General features: G+C 41.5%; 2 protein-coding genes across 3 annotated transcripts in view; both read right to left on the bottom strand.

The window, feature by feature from the left end:
* Positions 1-10,232, bottom strand: part of atp7a.L (ATPase copper transporting alpha L homeolog) — a 75,272-nt gene extending 65,040 nt beyond the window's left edge. The window contains exon 1 of one of the 2 annotated variants that reach the window (XM_018229766.2): positions 9,675-10,232. The gene's annotated coding sequence lies outside the window, so the exon portion shown is untranslated. The remainder of the gene's footprint in view (positions 1-9,674) is intronic. The other variant, XM_018229767.2, reaches the window with a different exon arrangement.
* Positions 10,233-15,150: 4,918 nt separating this feature from the next.
* On the bottom strand, positions 15,151-18,666 carry cox7b.L (cytochrome c oxidase subunit VIIb L homeolog). Its single transcript, NM_001093985.1, has 3 exons — positions 18,566-18,666; positions 16,916-17,040; positions 15,151-15,358 (listed from the first exon to the last, which is right to left on the bottom strand). The coding sequence occupies exons 1-3, from the start codon at positions 18,600-18,602 to the stop codon at positions 15,281-15,283; spliced, it is 240 nt and encodes a 79-aa protein (NP_001087454.1). The 5' UTR covers positions 18,603-18,666; the 3' UTR covers positions 15,151-15,280.
* Positions 18,667-19,022: the final 356 nt, after the last annotated feature.

Below are 19,022 nucleotides of genomic sequence, written 5' to 3'. Positions count from 1 at the left end.
AACAATCTCCCCGAACTGCCTTCCGCCTGCTTGAATGAAGAATTGCCTGCACTAATGCACCCGCGGCGCTTCGATTTCCGAAGACACCCAAAGTTTCCTCGTGGGGCAAATCGAAGCGCCACGAGTGCACTAGCACAGGCGATTCTTCATTCAAGCAGGCGGAAGGCAGACGGAAGGCAGTTCGGGGAGATTGTCGCCCCCAGAAGAGGCAATTAGTCGCCAGGCGACTAAATCTCCCCGAATCTGGCCGTCTGACCCAGCCCTGAGAGCATTGAAAGATGAGATGGTTTTGTCTCAACTGTTTAGCCACAGATCGGAGTAGAGATCAAAGCGAGCTGTTTGCCATTACCCTTAAGATGATAAGTAGCAGAGATTGGCTTTAAAAGTTGTTGCCCTTGAAATGTCAATAAAGGCATTATAATCTTCAATGAAGTGCACAATGTATGTGATTTGGAGCTTATCCAATATTTGGGAAGGATATTGGGTAAAGTTCGCCCATCAATAAAGGTGGTCATAAAGTTTTTTCTACTGTTGCCATTAGCCTTAAAGTGCAAGTCAACCCCAAAATAAAAATTAGCTCGAAACGATCGCTTAAATGTAAGATTTGTCCATCAACTAAAAAGACCATTTCAGGTGATATTGCCAGGAAAACGGAGGGTAGCTGCCTGCTTGGCTCTGCAAACATAGATAGATTGCACTGGGGCCGATAATTTTTTTTTAACCTGGCCGATCAATTTACGAAAAATCGTAAAATGCAAGATCGTTCGATTCCCACTAACTTTACGATAAATTGACGGATTGGTCAGATTGCACTGAAATCAATCGTTCACCAACGAAAGATCTTTGCGTCTATGGGGACCTTAAGACAAGGCAGCTCATTAACAGATCTGTCTTTGCTGGGGAACTAAAGGTGGCCATACACGTTAAATCCATTCGTTTGGCGAGGTTAATCCAAAACGTTCGGCCCTAGGGCCAAACGACTGGATAATATGAAGGAAATAGGCGCCTACGGGTCGTAGGACTTCATCAAATATCCGATGCGATAGGCCGATATTTGGCAATGCTGCTTTCAATAGCAACTGTTTTTAGTAATAACTTTAAAAGCACTGGAAAATTTTTAATTAATGCATACTGGAAAGTTGGTTAGAATTATGTCTTCTTTTATTAGGCAAATTTTTATTTTGGGGTTGACTTGCCCTTTAAGCTGGCCATACACATACCAGTAATAATCATATGGAATACAATTTCATACCATTATCGGCCTATGTGCGGTGGCCCGCTGGTTATTAGTCAGAGACCAAACTAGCCCATGCATTGCAGCCTTTAGGATTTCCCATAGTATATATTTATATTTATCTTTTTTCCCCGATTAATAACATTGGGATCAACCATCATTTTTACCGGCCAGGTGGCAACCCTACCTGCACAACAAGATTTTCCACATTACCGTGGCTATGAAAACCCAAAACTACATTGGTGTGACTGTAGATCATTCCTTTATATACAAAGGGTTTCCTTGCAACATACAATTCTCTGAATGTCACATGGAGCAGGCTGAAAAACCACAGGCTGAGAATCAGTCTTCATTGCTACATTCTCTTTTATTTTTTTTAACCATTTGTTCTGTTTATTTAGGAGCTGATGGATGACGTGGGTGGGGTGATAAGCAGAAGGGCATGACAGGCTAGCATGAGACTATTGTAATACTGACAATATTTCTAATTATTGAAGGGACTGTATCAAAGCACAGGTCAGTCGGAGGGGATCCCTCATTTCTTCCCATGCAGGTCAGACTTCACTCCCAGTGCTAGGGCAGTTTTAAAGTCGTATGTTGTATGTTTTTCATTCATGCTGAGCAAAGCTGTGACAAGTAAAATTATTAGTGCAGAGAGAATACCTGGGCTAAAAAGTTGCAGCTTAAAGGGCCAGTGTACCCCTTGTTCCACATGAATACAATAAACAGGGCTCGGGCTGAACATATTTTTTACAATTAAAATAATAGACAAAAGTATGGTGTTTGCTGTTTCTTGAGCTTAACAGGGAAAATACTGCATGTTTGGGCCTTTCGAGGTAGTTTATTGGATTCCCTCCTGCCAAATGAACTTCTACTTACTAATGTTCTGGTAACCTTATTATCTAACTCCAAACATTAAGTAGATTCAGTTTCCCTGTTTGTCTTGTTTAGCTCAAGAAGTAGCAAAAACCATATCTTTTTCATAACTAGAACAACAGGCAAAAATATGTTCATCACAAGTCCTATTCATTGAACTCATGTTTAAAAGTTGTACAGGTGAAAAGGTACACTGGCACTTTCTTGCCAAGTAACTACAGTGAACTGGTTTCTGTTTTTCATATTTTTGGCTGCACTAGTTCTGAACCACCAACCGCCAGGAGGGCTGCTCCTATTCAATGCATAGTGAGACCCATGTCTCAGACAGCAGTATGGTAAGTTATATCGTTAGTATGGTGACCCCTTATCTGGAAAGCCCAGTTCCCAGGGTGTCTGCAAATATAACCATTATAAAATACTTTACGATGGCTCCACAGTGAGAATCTCTATCATGCTAAAACTTTGCCACATCGTTTAGGCTCTATAAAAAGGTTGCAGCTTTAATGCATGAGGCACAAGGAGTCCACTTAGTCCTCAGTATAAAAGAAAGCTAGCCTCATCTGGAGAAATGCATTTGGTATATAACACAGAGGTTGAGACTGGAACACAAGACTATTAATCATACAAATAGAAGCTGTTATTCAACACAATAATGACATTTGTATTCCCTGAATGAGAGAGAGCGTACACTGCCAAGCCCTTGTGCTTTCCTCACTATTACATTTTCCCATAACTGGATTGCTATTGGCAAAATATATGCTTAAGTACCCGCATGAGGAAACCAAAACACACTTTGATAATTAAATAAGGAATGTTTGTTTAATGTGTAGGTCAAATTTTTTTTTTGGAATGGAAATTCAGTATGTCACATGGAAGTCTATCTTTTGGCTGATTAAAATTTTCCAAAGTAAACTTCCTTGTTGTTCACAGGCAAAGTTCTATTGATAAGGTAGTAATGCCAATTGCACAATGGTTAGTTAAAGTCACAGTAAAGCTGTAAGCTAAAATACAGATCAGCTCCAGATAAGTGCAGATTTCTATAGAGCAGTAACTCAAAATACTTAAAGGAACAGTCCAGTGTAAAAATAAAAACTGGGTAAATAGATAGGCTTTGCAAAATAAAAATGTTTCTAATGAAGTTAGTTAGCCAAAAATGTAATGTTTAAAGGCTGGAGTGACTGGATGTCTAATATAACAGAACAGAACACTACGTCCTGCTTTACATCTCTCAAACTGAGTTAAGGTGGCCATAGACGTGCAGATTTACCTTCATATCGGACTAACGATCGTTCGGTGCCATCATCCGACCTGCCACTAACCATTCACATCAAATAAATAGTAAAAAGACAGATCAGACAATGTACTGCCCCTGACAGTAATCGCTCGAAAGTTAGATCCGACAAAAGCTGGTGAAAGTCTCCCACTGATATTGTCAGATCGGCAATACATGTAGAGATATTATCGGTAGACGACAGAAACTTTCTAACCTGTCCAATCAACTGAACGACCGATTACCATCTCACGAAAAATGTCGGGACACTCCACACACGGCCCGAAAATCGTACGAATCAAAGATTCATACGATCAAATCTTTGCGTCTATGGCCAGCTTTAGTCAGCAACTTGAAGGGAGGCCACATGGGACATAACTGTTCCGTGAGTTTGCAATTGATCATCAGCATTCAGCTCAGATTCAAAAGCAGCAGTTATGGAACATGCAGAAACCAAGAGAACTGCAGCCAGTCACTCCAGCCTTTATACATTACATTTTTAGCTAACTAACCATTTTTTTTGTTTTTATACTGAACGATTCCTTTAAAGGGCTACTTTACTATTTGGTGTTTGAGTTCTATACAGGGGAGTACCATTGCTGATATTGGGTAATACCACATGTGGGCAATTCTCAGATCCTTTGCTCCTAAGGGCCAGGGCACACAAAGAGTTGGCTCCACTGTTCTCAACCTAATGATAGAAGAAAAGCAGATCTGCTCTGTTCCCCAGCTCCGTTGATCTGCACTGAAAAGTGCCGGTACACCAAAAAGCAGCCTGGCCAATCTCTGCTCTGCCAGCACTCTTCAGGGAAGATAAATGGAACTTGAAGGGAGAAACAGATCAGTTTCTCTCAGTCTACAAAAAACACAGGTTGAGAGCAGTGGAGTCAATGCTCCTTGTGACCTCAGCCTAACAGCTTTCTTACATGCCTGCCCCCAGAGCCACTGTGTCAGCCCAGATGCAGGCACACGGAGTGGATTTCCACACCAAAATGCATTAAAATCCAATCTGTGTGCCTGCACCATGCCAACACAGGGGCTCTGGGTGCATGCACATCGGAAAGCTGTTATGGCTATGGACACACAGGCTGAAGGCTGTTGTCAGTCTGGATATTTTTGTTCCATACATTTGAATCCAATCAGCCTATGTGCACTCACACACAGTGAAGCTGAAGATGAGGCCAGCCCAGATATGCCTCCTTTTGCACACAGGCTGATTAGATTCAAATCAATGGAGCAGGGGCAGGGAGCAAATCTGCTTCTTAGGGCTCTTACACATGAGCGTTTTTACCTGCGCTCCCCTGCGTTCCGTTTTTTGGCGTTCAGCCGCAGGGGAGCGCAGGAATAGACGCAAGTCATTATTTCAAATGGGGCTGTACTCACTCAGGCGCGTGTAGGCGCAGAATGCAGGAAAAATGCAGCATGTTGCGTCTCAACCTGCGTTCGGCGCCTACACGCGCCTGAGTGAGTACAGCCCCATTTGAAATAATGACTTGCGTCTATTCCTGCGCTCCCCTGCGGCTGAACGCCAAAAAACGGAACGCAGGGGAGCGCAGGTAAAAACGCTCATGTGTAAGAGCCCTTATAGCCTGCAAAAATACGCAGGCTGATAAAAGCTGGAGCCTTCAGTCTGTATGCTAATAGCCTTAGGGGCTGATTTTTGGCCTGTGTTTATCTGCAGGCCGAGAATCCACTATATGTGGCATAATCCTTAAAATGAAAAACTCAAGCAGAGAATCAGCACCTATGCTGGCAGCCCCATGTGCCAGATGGAGTTGAAAATCATCCTGCTGCAGTTTTAGGGCAGTGACACACCAGGAGATCAATTGGTAGCGATAAATTGCTGCTTCTCTGGGCAAATAATCTCCTGCACTCTCCAGTAAGGGTTAGTTCACACAGGGCGTTTTGGGGAGATTTGGTCGCTGCAACAACGAGGGAATTAGTTGCCAGGCGACAAAATCTCCCCAAAACGCCCTGTGTGAACTAACCCTAAAATGCTTTCCCATAGGCAATAATGTAAATAGCTGGTGGTAAAACACATGTGATGCTCCAGTCTCCCAAAATCGATACAGGAGGAAACTTCAAGCGATTTTGGAAAACTGGATCGACACGTGTTTTACCACCAGCGATTCACTTTATTGCCTATGGGAAAGCTTTATACTGGAGAGTGCAGGAGATTAGTTGCCCAGAGAAGCAGCGATTTATCGCTAGTGATGAATCTCCTGGTGTGTCACTGCCCTTACATGACCAGGGGCAGCTGGGAAATTTACAAAATGTCTAGTTCCATGTCAGATTTTAAAATTGAATATAAAAAAATCTGTTTGCTCTTTTGAGAAATGAATTTCAGTGCGGAATTCTGCTGGAGTAGCACTATAAACTGATTCATTTTGAAAAAAACATTTTTTTCCGATGACAGGATCCCTTTAATGACACCACTGGCTGAGCTGTTGGTGGGTTAGGGAGCCACACAATAATTTGATCTTGCACAGCTGTACACATAACTAACTAACACTACAGCAGACAACACGATATGAACAAAATGCTTTTGGCCAAAAACAAAATATAATATAATATATAAACAGGCAAGCTCGAAGCCTATGAAATAGGTGGTTTGGAAACTGTAGGACCATATCCTTGCAAATAAAAATGTTAATACACGAACTTGCAAAGAATGGATTACTAATAAAACTTGGATCCCGGGACAAAACATTAATCAGTTCTTTTTTGAATGTCTGAAACTGACTTTTTCAGTCATGGGACTCCCACTGTGTCAGCAGCTCAGTCTAATTAAAAATAAAGTCTTTGGCCTGCAATTCCAAACACTTTTTCAGTTCAGTTGTTTTCAGATCGTTCACCAGAAATAAAGGCTTCTTTCAATTGCTTTCCTTTTTTTTTTTTTTTTTTTTTTTTTTTTTTTAACTGTTTTTCCATAACTGAAGTTTACAATGTAATGTCCCTGTCTCTGCTGTTTCTGTCTGACTCAGTAATTCAGGTGCAGATTCTGAACTTACAATTTTGCTACATTAGTTGATACATTTCCCATCTATAGAATACTAGCAACTATTGTATCAATTCTAGCAGCTGCCTTTAATGAAATGCAGGGATTCTGCTAAACAGGGACAAAGATAAGAAATGTATCAATTAACATATCCATTTAGAACAGTTAACAGAGTTGGCACCCCCCCCCCCGAGCTGCTTCAGAAAGACAGAAAAAATGAAAGTTTAAACTTCAATATAAGAAAAACTGTAACAAATAGAAAATGTAAGGTTTTATTAAGTCTTTATTTCTGGTGAACTATCTGAAAATAACTGAACTGGAAAAAAAAGTGTTGCAAGGTGAACAACCGATTTAAAACCGATTTTTTTGCATAATGAAAGAAAATATTCACATACATATAATGTTGAACTTGTCAGTGGTTTTAAAAGTTATTGTGCACACGGAATAACATTTGTTTGTCCTTTTCTGGGTTTGACAATGATAAAGGGGTGGCTCACATTTCAGTTCAGTTAACTTTTGGTATGTCATACAATGGCCAATTCTAAGCACCTTTTCAATTGGCCTTCATTATTTATTTTTATAGTTTTTCAATTGTTTGCCTTCTATATCTTCTTCTGACTCTTTCCAGCTTTCAAAAGGGGTCACTGACCCCATTTGAAAACGAGATGTTCTGCAAGGCTACAATTGTGACAAATTCTACTATTATTTATTACTCTTCTTTATTTTCAGACTCCCCTATTCAAATTCCAGTCTCTTATTCAAATCAGTGCATGGTCGCTAGGATAATTTGGACCCTAGCAACCATATTGCTGAAATTGCAAACTGGAGAGCTGCTGAATAAAAAGCTAAATAACCGAAAAGCCGCAAATAATAAACAATGAAATTGCAAATTGTCTCAGAATATCACTCTATATTATACTAAGGGCTCTTACTCATGAGCGTTTTTTCCTGCGCTCCCCTGCGTTCTGTTTTTCGGCGTTCAGCCGCAGGGGAGCGCAGGAATAGACGCATTTCATTATTTCAAATGGGGCTGTACTCACTCAGGCGCGTGTAGGCGCCGAACGCAGGAAAAATGCAGCATGTTGCGTCTCAACCTGCGTTCGGCGCCTACACGCGCCTGAGTGAGTACAGCCCCATTTGAAATAATGACATGCGTCTATTCCTGCGCTCCCCTGCGGCTGAACGCCGAAAAACGGAACGCAGGGGAGCGCAGGTCAGAACGCCAGTGAGTAAGAGCCCTAAAAGTTAACTCTAAGGTGAACAACCCCCTTAATGACTCGTTAACGGTCTTTGGGAGTCAAAGTGCAGAGAATAGAAATCAACACTGGATTTAATTGCAACTACATTTACAAATATCTTAAAAAAAAACTTTGAAAATATTTGTAATGAATGTATACTTGTCTTCCTTTGTGACACATGACCCGATTGGCTCCATTATGGATTCATCATATACATGCAACTACACTGAGCCCCTAGTTCTACCATTTGTCCAAACAGTCTCTAAGGAAGCAGGAAAAACTCCAACCCCCAGCAAACACCTATATGATATATTGGCCAACAGCATTCTCTGTGTAAACAGGAAAAGACAAGACCCTATGGGATTGCAGAGCTTTCTGTTGAAAGCGGTTCTCATGTGAAGCAATAGTTGACAGTGCTTCCAAAGAAAATAACCATATTGCTCCATGCTCTTCATACAGAACATCGGGAATTTATTTTCACAACAGTAGAGAGAGGAAAAAAAAGCTTGATAAACGCAGTTAAATCCACAGAAATGTGGAAATGTAATTTAAATAAACTAGATCAAACTAGCTCTAACTTTCTGTATCAGTCAGTACCAGTTTGTTATTCTGAAACCCATCATATTTGCGGCGACCAATCTCCCCAAATGCTTTCCCTGACTCTGCGCCGGATGAAATGAAAAAACACCGGCGCTAATCACATGCGGCCATTCGTTTTCCGAAGTTGCCTCACGAGGAAACTTTGGGCGACTTCGGAAAACGAATTGCAGCGTGTGATTAGCGCCGGCGTTTTTTTTTTTTTCATTTTATCCGGCGCAGAGTCAGGGAAGGCATTTGGGGAGATTGGTCGCCGCAAAGACGAGGCGATTAGTCGCCAGGCGACCAAATCTCCCCAAAACGCCCAGTGTGATCTAACCCTTAGAAGGTGAAAATGACACTTTATGCTTCAATATCAGAAAAAATGTAACACAAGAAAATAGAAAGTATTTGGAAATCATGTTGCTCTTGAGCTACTGGTTGGGCATAACTGCACTAGTCAATCACCTGCTGTTTTGTAGCAGTGACATTGTAGCTGTTTTCTTTAGATGAAAAGTACCTAACTCAGACAAGAACTTGGCCAAAAGCAAACGGTTATATGAAAGAAAGGCAAACTGCTGGGGCCTCCAAGGGGTATAGGACACTCTGTCTTATAAGCAGAGTTTATTATAAATCTCTTTAGGGGGGGGGGGATAAAAAGCTATCCATGATTTATGATTTATATTTGGGTGTCAAAAGTCTGTCAATTTCCCAGCATGCTTTGGAAAGAAATTAGTCTCTGCGCAAGAGCGCTAAAATATTACTTTAGGGATCCTGTCATGGGAAAACATGTTTTTTTCAAAACGCATCAGTTAATAGTGCTACTCCAGCAGATTTCTGCACTGAAATTCAATTCTCTAAAGAGCAAACTGATTTTTTTTTATATTCAATTTTGATATCTGACATGGGGCTAGATATATTGTCAATTTCCCAGCTGCCCCCAGTCATAGGACTTGTGCCTGCACTTTAGGATGGAACTACTTTCTGGCAGGCTGTTATTTCTCCTACTTAATGTAACTGAATGTGTCTCAGTGGGACTTGGCTTTTACTATTGAGTGCTGTTCTTAGATCTACCAGGGAGCTGTTATCTTGTGTTAGGGAGCCGTTACCTTCCCATTGTTCTGTTGTTAAGATGCTGCGGGGGGGGGTGATATCACTCCAACTTGCAGTACAGCAGTAAAGAGTGACTGAAGTTTATCAGAGCACATGACTGGGGGCAGCTGGGAAACTGACAATATGTCGCATGTCAGATTTCAAAACTGAATATTAAAAAAATCTGTTTGCTCTTTTGAGAAATGGAGAAATTCTGCTGGAGCAGCACTATTCACTGATGTGTTTTGAATAAAAACATGTTTTCCCATGACAGTATCCCTTTAGGGACAATGAAGTGCAATAAACTTCTGCCCTTACACATTAGCACAGGGAGCAGGTCCAGGTTTACTTGCCCTTTATTATGAAACAATGTTTGTTGTCAATACTCACCACAAGCAATGTCCTGCCAACACACCGCCCCCGGCTCTCTTTCCTTCAGCGAAGCATCACGTCCACGGGAACCGCCGACACAATGAGCCCGAGTAACAAGAGATCACCTCCAATTGTCCTGACGTTGAGTTCCAGTCCAGGCAAAGGTTACAGTACAACCCGCATTACGTTAGGCTTCATTAATATCCTGATGCAATGACAAGGTCCGTGTTTAAGGCAGAGAAACATGCCGGCTCCAACCAACACCGTGCGGGGTTCCTGGTGAATTTCCGGAGCTCTGGTCGCATTCCTCACACGTCTCCGGGTCTCGAGTCCCCCTCGTGACAGCCGCCTGAGTCTGTAGATCTCGTGACTGACACTATGTACCCCGAAGTGCGTGACAGCCCCGGCCAGGTAACACTTACATGGGACTACAGCGGCGGCACAGCGCTATTGGCAGGCAGGGGCCATGGGGAGGTGGAAGGGCAAAGTGCCGCGTGCCGCCATTGGACGCTACCAAAAGATAGGCGGGGGCGCCACGCATGGAGGCAAAGACGTCACGTCTGCTGGCAATGGAAACCGGCGCAGGCATGCGGAACTCCCAAAGTGCAGCAGTTTCCTCCATGTTTAGTAAGGGCTGTGTCTACATGTAGTTCTTCACTGCCAGTTATGTGCTTACATTTCCAGACTCAAATATTTATTTATACCCCCTTGGGAGAACTCCATGTGTAGCCCACTTACACAACTTCAGTTGTCAATAGTGGGAACTGTATTTACAGGTGTTTTGTTGTTATTGAAAGTAGGGATGCCACCTGTTCGGTTTTGACCCAAACATTTCAGTGTTTGTAAGACCTGTTGGGGGCTCAACTTTCTGTTCGGTTTTCAACCAGTGTTGGACTGCTCCGGCGGGAAACCGGGAAAATACCCAGTGGGCCCCAGCCCTCATGGGCTCCCGCTGGCCCTGACCTGCTCCCCCCACCCCGGTGTGCCATTAAGAAATAAACATACCCGCCGTTTTCCCACATGTGCGAGCAACGCCACTTGTCTATGTGTGCGCGAACAGCTTGCGGCAGTCCTGGGAGTTGGAGTTTGGGAGGGGGCCCTCGGGAACTGTTAGGAGGGCTTTTCGTTTGCAGCCCCCCAAGGCTCCAGTCTGACCCTGTTTTCAACCTTATGAAACCCGAACAATAATCTGGCCAATACATGAAAAACATTTAAATACGAAGATACTCATTATGACAGATACAAAAAAAAACCAAATCAATCAAAAATAAGCAGGAGTCCATTAGCATTAGAAACTCTAACTGACAGGTTAAGAAGGGACAGTCAGGTTGTCAAAGCAGTGAGGTGTATGAACTTCAAGTAACAATTACTTACAAAAGGAGAACTATCAGTGAAAAAATTATCAGCATGACCTATAGGTAACTTTTAAAGTAGATTAATATTTTGAAAATACATTTTAAAGTGTCACTATCACTTTAACTAGAAATGTGCCAAATCCACAAAATGCTTCAGAATTCAGCCAAATCCCAGCACTGTTGGCAGAATTAAGTTTGGCTTAACATTTAGGGGCCGATTCACTAACTTCGAGTGAAGGATTCGAAGTAAAAAAACTTTGAATTTCGAAGTTTTTTTTGGGCTACTTCGACCATTGACTACGACTTCGAATCGAATGATTCGAACTAAAAATCATTTGACTATTCGACTATTCGATAGTCGAAGTACTGTCTCTTTAAGAAAAAACTACGACCCCCTAGTTCGCCATCTAAAACCTACCGAACTCAATGTTAGCCTATGGGGAAGGTCCCCATAGGCTTGCCTAAGTTTTTTTGGTCGAAGGCTAATCCTTCGATCATTGGATTAAAATCCTTCAAATCGTTCGATTCAAAGGATTATTCCTTCGATCGAACAATCAAACTATTTGCGCTAAAATCCTTCGACTTCTATATTCAAAGTCGAAGGATTTTAATTCCCAGTCGAAAATCGAGGGTTAATTAATTAATTAATTAATTAATTAATTAATTAAAAGATAAATATATAAAATGTGGATTTGGACTCAGCCAGAATCTAATTCTGTATTTGGAGCATCCCTATGCTTGACACATTCAGACTATACAAGATAGGTGCATTAGATAAGGTACCCCATTTGTCCCCTGTTGAAGATGTGGGTGAATTGTTTATGAATCTTCAACACATTGAATTTGTGGGCTACGTGCATCAGTGTGCCATGCAAACAGTTATGTGAAATGCCTACAATGGAAAGGTAGAAGAGGCTATAGACTCTATATATAACTAAAACTCGAGTTTATCTCGGTTTTATATAAAAACAGTCGATCTAACTTCCATCCACAAATTTAGCTAATGTATCAATGACCCTTCTTGAAAGTCGGTGCAAATAAACTTTGTGACAAACAGGTGAGTCAATTTGAATTGTCTGACTTTTTCTAATTGACGCTCCGAAAACCCGACTTTATCGAATTGTCGCCACGAAATCAGGGCATATCACTATGTCAAGAAACATCTTCAGGGACATCTGGCATTGGCTTTTACATGACCTCAACAGGTTTAGCATCTTTTTTAGCAGCTTTGGTGCTAAAAGTTTGAGTTTTTCCCTCTAAAAATTCAAGTTTTCCTCTTTAAAAACTCAACCAGAAAAATGTAAGGTTTAATAAATGGGCTCTAAGTGATGCCAAAGTCAGAAAAAGTTTTGCATCTGCGCTTATCCCAACCAGCCTGCATGGCACCAATCTCACTCTATTGCTGAACCAAAGTAGATAATACCCCCACAATGCTGAATCCTATTCTGCAGCTTAGAGGGTAATAACCTTCTCTATGAGACAACTTGTATACCTGTGTTTCATATATGAGGAAAATCAATAGAGGTTTGTTCAAATCCAATTTCCTATATGAGCAGCTGGAAAGACTTCAATCACCCACAAAATGTAAAGTGTGATTCTTCCGCTGCCCTGAAATTAACCTCTTCCTCCTCTCCCCACCAACTCCTGCAGATAAGCAGATATTACGCAATACACAACACTTGGACACCATTGCTGCAGCTTAAAGATTAATATCCTGTGAATGATGAACAATCTTTGCAAAGTGTTTGAATGTGTCAGGGCTATATAAAGAATAAATATTTCTCCTTATGTAGGCTATTGTGCAGATATGTGATTAATATCCCTCCCTATCTGCAGACAGTTAATATCCCTTTATATTATACTGCTGCAGCTGGCTTTGGGGGTTTTTTTTGGGGGGGGCAGAATATCATACAAGGCAAGAGAGGGCAATTTGAGGAGTTTTGGCATCAAGTGCTTGGTTTACTAAAGTGTGAGATGACCAATTGCCCCAAAGAGGATGGAGACAATAAGAAATTGGAAACTTTGCCATAAGACAATAAGAGAGCAATTAAGTGGAGCATGGACTCCATCTACTGTTCAGTAGAAAACACTGCCGCTAATAGTAAATACAAAAAAGCATTGTGGGATAATTAAGTACCAATACAGTGCCCTGCCATTCTTTCCTTTTGCCAGGTGGATGTTAGTGGAGTATTTCTGGGTAAGTGCTGCAAACAATGTTTGCCCAGAAATACTTGCAGATCACTTATGTGAAAACCTTTTTCAACTTAGCTCTGCAATGTCATTATCTGCAAGAGCTGACACTGCACATACCATCAGCTGAACATTGCACTAGAGCCAATTGCTTCAAGTCTCTTGCTGATATCAGCTATTTTTGTCTTAAGCTGGCCATAGATGCAAAGATCCGATCGTACGAATCATCATACGATTGGACTTCCCCATCTCCTAACCTGCCACTAACCATTCAGATCAAAGTCTTACCAGTCAGTTAAAATATAGTACCGTAGTTAAAGAACAGATCAGCCAATGTTCTGCCCCTGACAGCAATCGTACGATATCTATGTCCGACAAAGCTAGTGACAGTCTCCCACTGAAAATCGTATGATCGGCAATACACGCAGAGATATTATTGGCAGCCGACAGAAATTTTCTAACCTGTCCGATCGACCAAACGACGATCTCTGCCGGACGAAAAATGTCAGGACTCTCCACAAACGGGCCCAAAAACATACGAATCCTCGATTCGTACAGTGTCATAATTACCGGGGGAGCAGGAAGTGCGATTGGGCCAGGGCCCCCCAGCAGCTCACGCGCCACTGATTCTGGGACTCCGGCAGCAGAAAAAATGGCGTACGGAGGGGGACCCGGCTGTACGTCCCGCTCCAGGGCCCGCCCCCCTCTAGTTATGTTACTGGCCAGCTTTAGGGACTCACATCCTCAAGCAACCCAACCGCAAACAGAAGCATACACTGATAGCAGTGGAGATTAAAAGGTTATTTGGTGTTTTTAAGGAAAGGAAGCTCCATCTTTAACAATACCCCCCCCCCCAAAGTAATTTAATTCCTTTTACTAAAGTAATTACAAGCAGTGGACTTACCACTTTAAAGGAATAACCAGCATGCCAATGCATATACAACAAAATCAGTTTCTTTTTAATGTGATTTTGATCTGGTTGCAAAATTATTATGGCTAGTGCTAGACAATTAACCACAGATAGAGTATCTGTACTCTACTGGCCCACCGGGATACCAGGAAAACTCCGGGTGGGCTCATGTGTCACCCGCGGGTTACCCACAAAAACCTGCGATACCCTCCGGATTGCAGGTAGAAGTTCCGGGTATAGACACGGGTCAGCGGTTCTGCGGCTCAGGCCACGGGTCTTCTCAATAGCGATTTTTACTCCTTTATTCTGATCACGTCTACATCCGATGATGTCACTTCCGGTTTACGACAGCACTTCCTGATTCTTAATGGTAAGCATGTCGCAGGTCTGGGTTGCGGATAAGGTACTTGCGGGTAGGGTCGGGCAGCGGGTCCAAGCAGGTAAGAATGCGGGTTGCGTGTACGGGTTCCAAAAAATGGACCCGCACAGGACTTATCAGTGGGCACTGTTGCTGCTAAACTTTTGGCATATATCATGGCCATTCCCTATTCTAGAACAACAAAGAGGCTAAATAGATGGAATAATAGATCATAGTATGTAAAGAAAACAAACTAGGAGAATAGAGGTTGATTGGTATTAGTACTGTGAGTGGGCGTTGGTGTCCCAGTCCGACACGGTCTGTACTACCCCTCCCTCAATTAATCATATGCTGCAGGACCATATTCTAAACCATGCACTAATATTGATGAACATTGAGTGCAACAAGAAATGCACACCTTTAAAATAAATGTAAAAGCACTTTTTTTTACCAAGATTCAAAAATATAAAGAAACATACAGTGCCAATAACAGATGTAGTTATAACACCACCTACTAGAGGCTGCTAAATTAAGTATCTTGTTTCCTGCAGTATAATTAATTTATTCTTAATGTTATTAAGAGAAAAGCCAGAACCTACTTATTCCATTAAGACTAATTCACAATGCAATTATATGTAAATCTGTATCATTCGGACATTCAATTTAATAATGAAAACAACATTTTTATATATTAGGTCTGTATTTTATTACAGCAGAAACAGGTTCTTTGCAAGATTTGGTACTGAATGTTTAATACACAGAATAGACACAAAATAAGGACTGTGGTATTTTCCAAGCAGCTGCATCAGCATTACTGGTCCTTCCATTCTTTAGGAGTGATTCTGCCTACTGGGGACAAATTCCAGGCTATGCCAGTCTGTGTAATAACCTGCAAAAAAAGAGATCATGTTAGTTTAATACAGTGCTTGCTTTATAGGCAAAATTATATCATTTATATGTAAACTTTTAAGGGTCAGTCCAAATGAGCAGATTCGGGAAGATTAGTCACCCCATCGACAAAATCGCCTTTTCTTCGGGGCGACAATCTCCCCGAACTGCCTTCCCCCTGCCCTCCCAACTTCCCGCAAATTCGGAAAAAGTGCCGTGTGTGAATTGCCGTAGGCGATTTTCATTATAGCCTTTGGAGGGCAGGGGGAAGTCAGTTTGGGGAGATTGCCTTCAAAGCCAATTTTGCCCTGCATGCGGGTGGCCAAATCAAACACAGAGTTTTCCAAATGAGTATAGCATTGTATGATCACCAAATGTTAGACGAGCTGTTTAACATTACAAAGGAGAACAGTCACCTTGTCTAAACTTTAGGGCAAAGGCACCTTCTGGCAGGCAAAGCACCCAGAATTACCTTTTCCTTGCAGTCAATGTGAATCATGATGCAAGTATTTAAACAGTGGCAATTTATGTTGCCTGCAAGGAAGTACCATTTTCTGTGGGTGTCAAAGTAGTCTGTGTATAATTGGTTTTGAGTGTGACAAGTGCAAAAGAAATATCATAAAAGACTAAACATTATGAACATTTATAGAAGCCCTGAGAATCTAGGTAGAAAGTCAGTTGAGTGCGTCTGGCTAACTTGGAGGGCTCTTTATTTGGGGGGGGCAAACCCACCAGATCCAAAAGCTAAACAATACCACATGGTTTACATGAATCCATAAGAAAATCCTAACAAAATGTTTTAGCTTGATGTGGAAATGCCCCTTCCTCTATTTTTTTCCAATTTGCATTTGTCAAAAGGAAATACAGTAAGTTTACTAATTTGTCTCCTCTAGCATCTGCAGGGTTACTAGTTCCATTAGTGGTTTAAACTTTGCAAAAGCCACCGTTCTGCTCTCACTCACATGTTACATCTTTCCTTTTCACTTACCTTAGCCTTGTCAGCCCACTTGAATTATAAAGTTTGCAAGAAGCAAGCAGGGGGTGGCCTATTTGAAAAGGGAGCGTGGCTCTGATTTTGTAACCATACACAACTGAAATTGAGTTATACGGAAACATTTTTTCTCCATGGCCAAATAAATGAGTAAAGCACCATTGTAACTGTAAATTTGTGTGTGCGGCTCCTCAGCTGCTCAGGCCTAAAAGCTGCAGGCTGTGCTAGTAAATACCATCACATAAGCTTAGGGGAGATGAAACAACAAAGCCCTGCAGTCACAAAAGCAAAGACAGGCTTCAGTTCCCTATAAGGTCAGCCTAGCTGCTGATTGTTTACTATCCTACAGTGCAGTGTGCTAAGTGCTCCCCTATACAGCCATGGGAAGGAGTCAGCAGTGGAACAAATAGGATTTTACAGAAATTGTCAATAAAGTAACCAGAAATACAATTTATTAAAGCACATTTCATCTAAATCAAAAAGTTTAATGCACTTGTACAATTTTGTTTTTTACATACTATGTCCCCTTTAATGCTTCACACATATATTTAATAGGCAGATACTCACGTAGGTCCAAATTGAAGCACAGAAAACAGTTCCGGAAAGTAGAATTATGTTGCCATATTTGTCATGGAAGTCTGGTCCTGCTTTATGGTGTGCTTGTCTGGAGACAGTTCTTTGGATGCCACGTCCTAGAGCAAACAAATGCACCAGTTATTTAACTTATGTGTAAAAAATAAATAAATATGAAGTCATTCAACCTGCATAAAAATGCGGCATGTTAGGGGATCTAACGAACAAAAATCTCAGTTCAACTTCCTTCAAAAAAGTAACTGAAACAAGTGTGAGTGCAAAAGCTATTAAACTATCCTAACTCATTTAAAGTTACTTTGACTGACATGATGTGTGAAAGAGCACATGATGGGTGTGTACATGAAATGTCAAGGTGACTTATGCCTGATTTAAACAGAACTGGAATATTACAGAAGGTATTGTAACTAAAACTGACAAAGTTACGTTTCTGTGCCTGAATAAATACATACCTATAGGGTGAAAAGAACAGAATTGAAGAGGCTGAAGAGCTGCTGAGATTCCAATGTTACTATCACAGGGGGGTCACTGTAATTAGCTACTTACTTGTTAGTAGTGGAAAGCTAACCACTAACAATGTGGCATGCAAGCCCATGAAGGTGACTATTGGATGGTTTTAGACAGCTATGCCTGACCTTCCCTGATGCCACAAATTCAACCAATTCTTTATCCTTTACTGGGAAGCTCTTTCCGGCAAACGCGGTTAGTTATGCTGTTCGTTCTATCAACATAAGTTCCGAGAATCAACTTTCAGTTTCCAAGTCTAAGAATATCAGGAGAGTTTGAGCTGTTGAATTATCCTTGTTCAAACTGACAGACGAGGAAAGCCAGATTCATTGGGGGGTGTTAATATGTACGGCAATGAATCAATACAAGTTTTCTCTTTATATAGTCGAATTGTACTAAGTACAGTACAACAGGGGCAGGAAGGAGCTCCTTTTCTCGCAAAGGGCAACTTACACGTTCCAGCTGAACCTTTATTTGTGTTGTTTTTATGCCCCATCTGCAGCTCCTATGAGAAAAGTTATGGGTGATTATGGTTGCACCATTGATTTTTGTCAGGTTCTTTGCCTTTTGACAGTTTTCCCCTTTGAAACAAGCACCAGCCCAGAGGGGAAAAACAGAAAAGTGACAGAAAATCACTGAAGAGTAACATATTGATACTCCCTAATGAATCATGCTTTCTTTGACCTTGAAATAATTTTACAAGGAAAAAAAAAACACAGGCATGTTAACGGTCTCTAGATAAAACTGTCCCTAGTGTTGTGAATGTGTCAGGAAGTGTAAGCTCTGCTGGGGCAGGGACTTGTGTTTAATCTGTGTAAAGCGGTCAGTGATACTTCAATGGATAATAAGACATTTATATGCAAAACAGCTGTAATTTTGGGAAGGAATATGTGCTTTAAAACCCCAGTGGGTGAGTTTCAGCTTATAGGGCAGGCATGTCTACTCAAATAAATCAAAAGAAGGGATATCTGTTAGGGCCTGTCAGCTTTACTATAGGCACTGCTCTGACAGGCACCCACACACTTCCTGATATAAAAGGTGACCCATGGCATATAGCTATTCTTGCGACAGCCAAGAGCTCACAAACGGCTCCCTAAGGGAAATAGATACACTGCTTACCAGTGAGAGCCAAAGCAGATTTCACCAGAGGAAACATGGTCACACAGAGCAAAATGCACGGTCTTCTCCCGGTACCCTTGAAACAAATGGGGACAAACAAGATGGCAGCAGGGGATATCCTGCCTGCTTGTCGCCACGCCTCATTCGTCAAAGGCACGGCTGTAGCGCAATGCATGTAGGGAGTTGTAGTTTTTTGGAGTCGGAGGAAGGAGATTAGAGATTTTGAATATTATATGTGTCAATATTGTTTTCCATACGACGTTAACAAACTGTATGTCTTCAGAAAGTGCCTGCGATATTTTCCAGCGCCTTCTTATATGTATATATATATTTTTTTTTTTAGGGGAATTACATTTTCCTTCACTCAACCAGCAGTCGGCTTGGAGAGAACCACGCAGCTGATAAACGTAACAAAAAGAATTAGCAAAATCAAAAGACAAAAAGTGGAACCAATTTC

The sequence above is a fragment of the Xenopus laevis genome, chromosome 8L (assembly GCF_017654675.1).
Source record: "Xenopus laevis strain J_2021 chromosome 8L, Xenopus_laevis_v10.1, whole genome shotgun sequence".
In the NCBI taxonomy this organism is placed as follows: domain Eukaryota; kingdom Metazoa; phylum Chordata; class Amphibia; order Anura; family Pipidae; genus Xenopus; species Xenopus laevis.
This window is presented reverse-complemented; position numbering and strand designations above follow the sequence as displayed.

What these genes read in the sequence shown, in the direction of transcription:
- cox7b.L (NM_001093985.1), bottom strand. Translation starts at nt 18,602, where the DNA reads ATGTTTCCTCTGGTGAAATCTGCTTTGGCTCTCACTG. An exon ending in ATCTGCTTTGGCTCTCACTG is followed by an intron (nt 17,041 to 18,565) that starts GTAAGCAGTGTA and finishes TGTTTGCTCTAG; the next exon opens with GACGTGGCATCCAAAGAACT. An exon ending in GTGCTTCAATTTGGACCTAC is followed by an intron (nt 15,359 to 16,915) that starts GTGAGTATCTGC and finishes CTTTTTTTGCAG; the next exon opens with GTTATTACACAGACTGGCAT.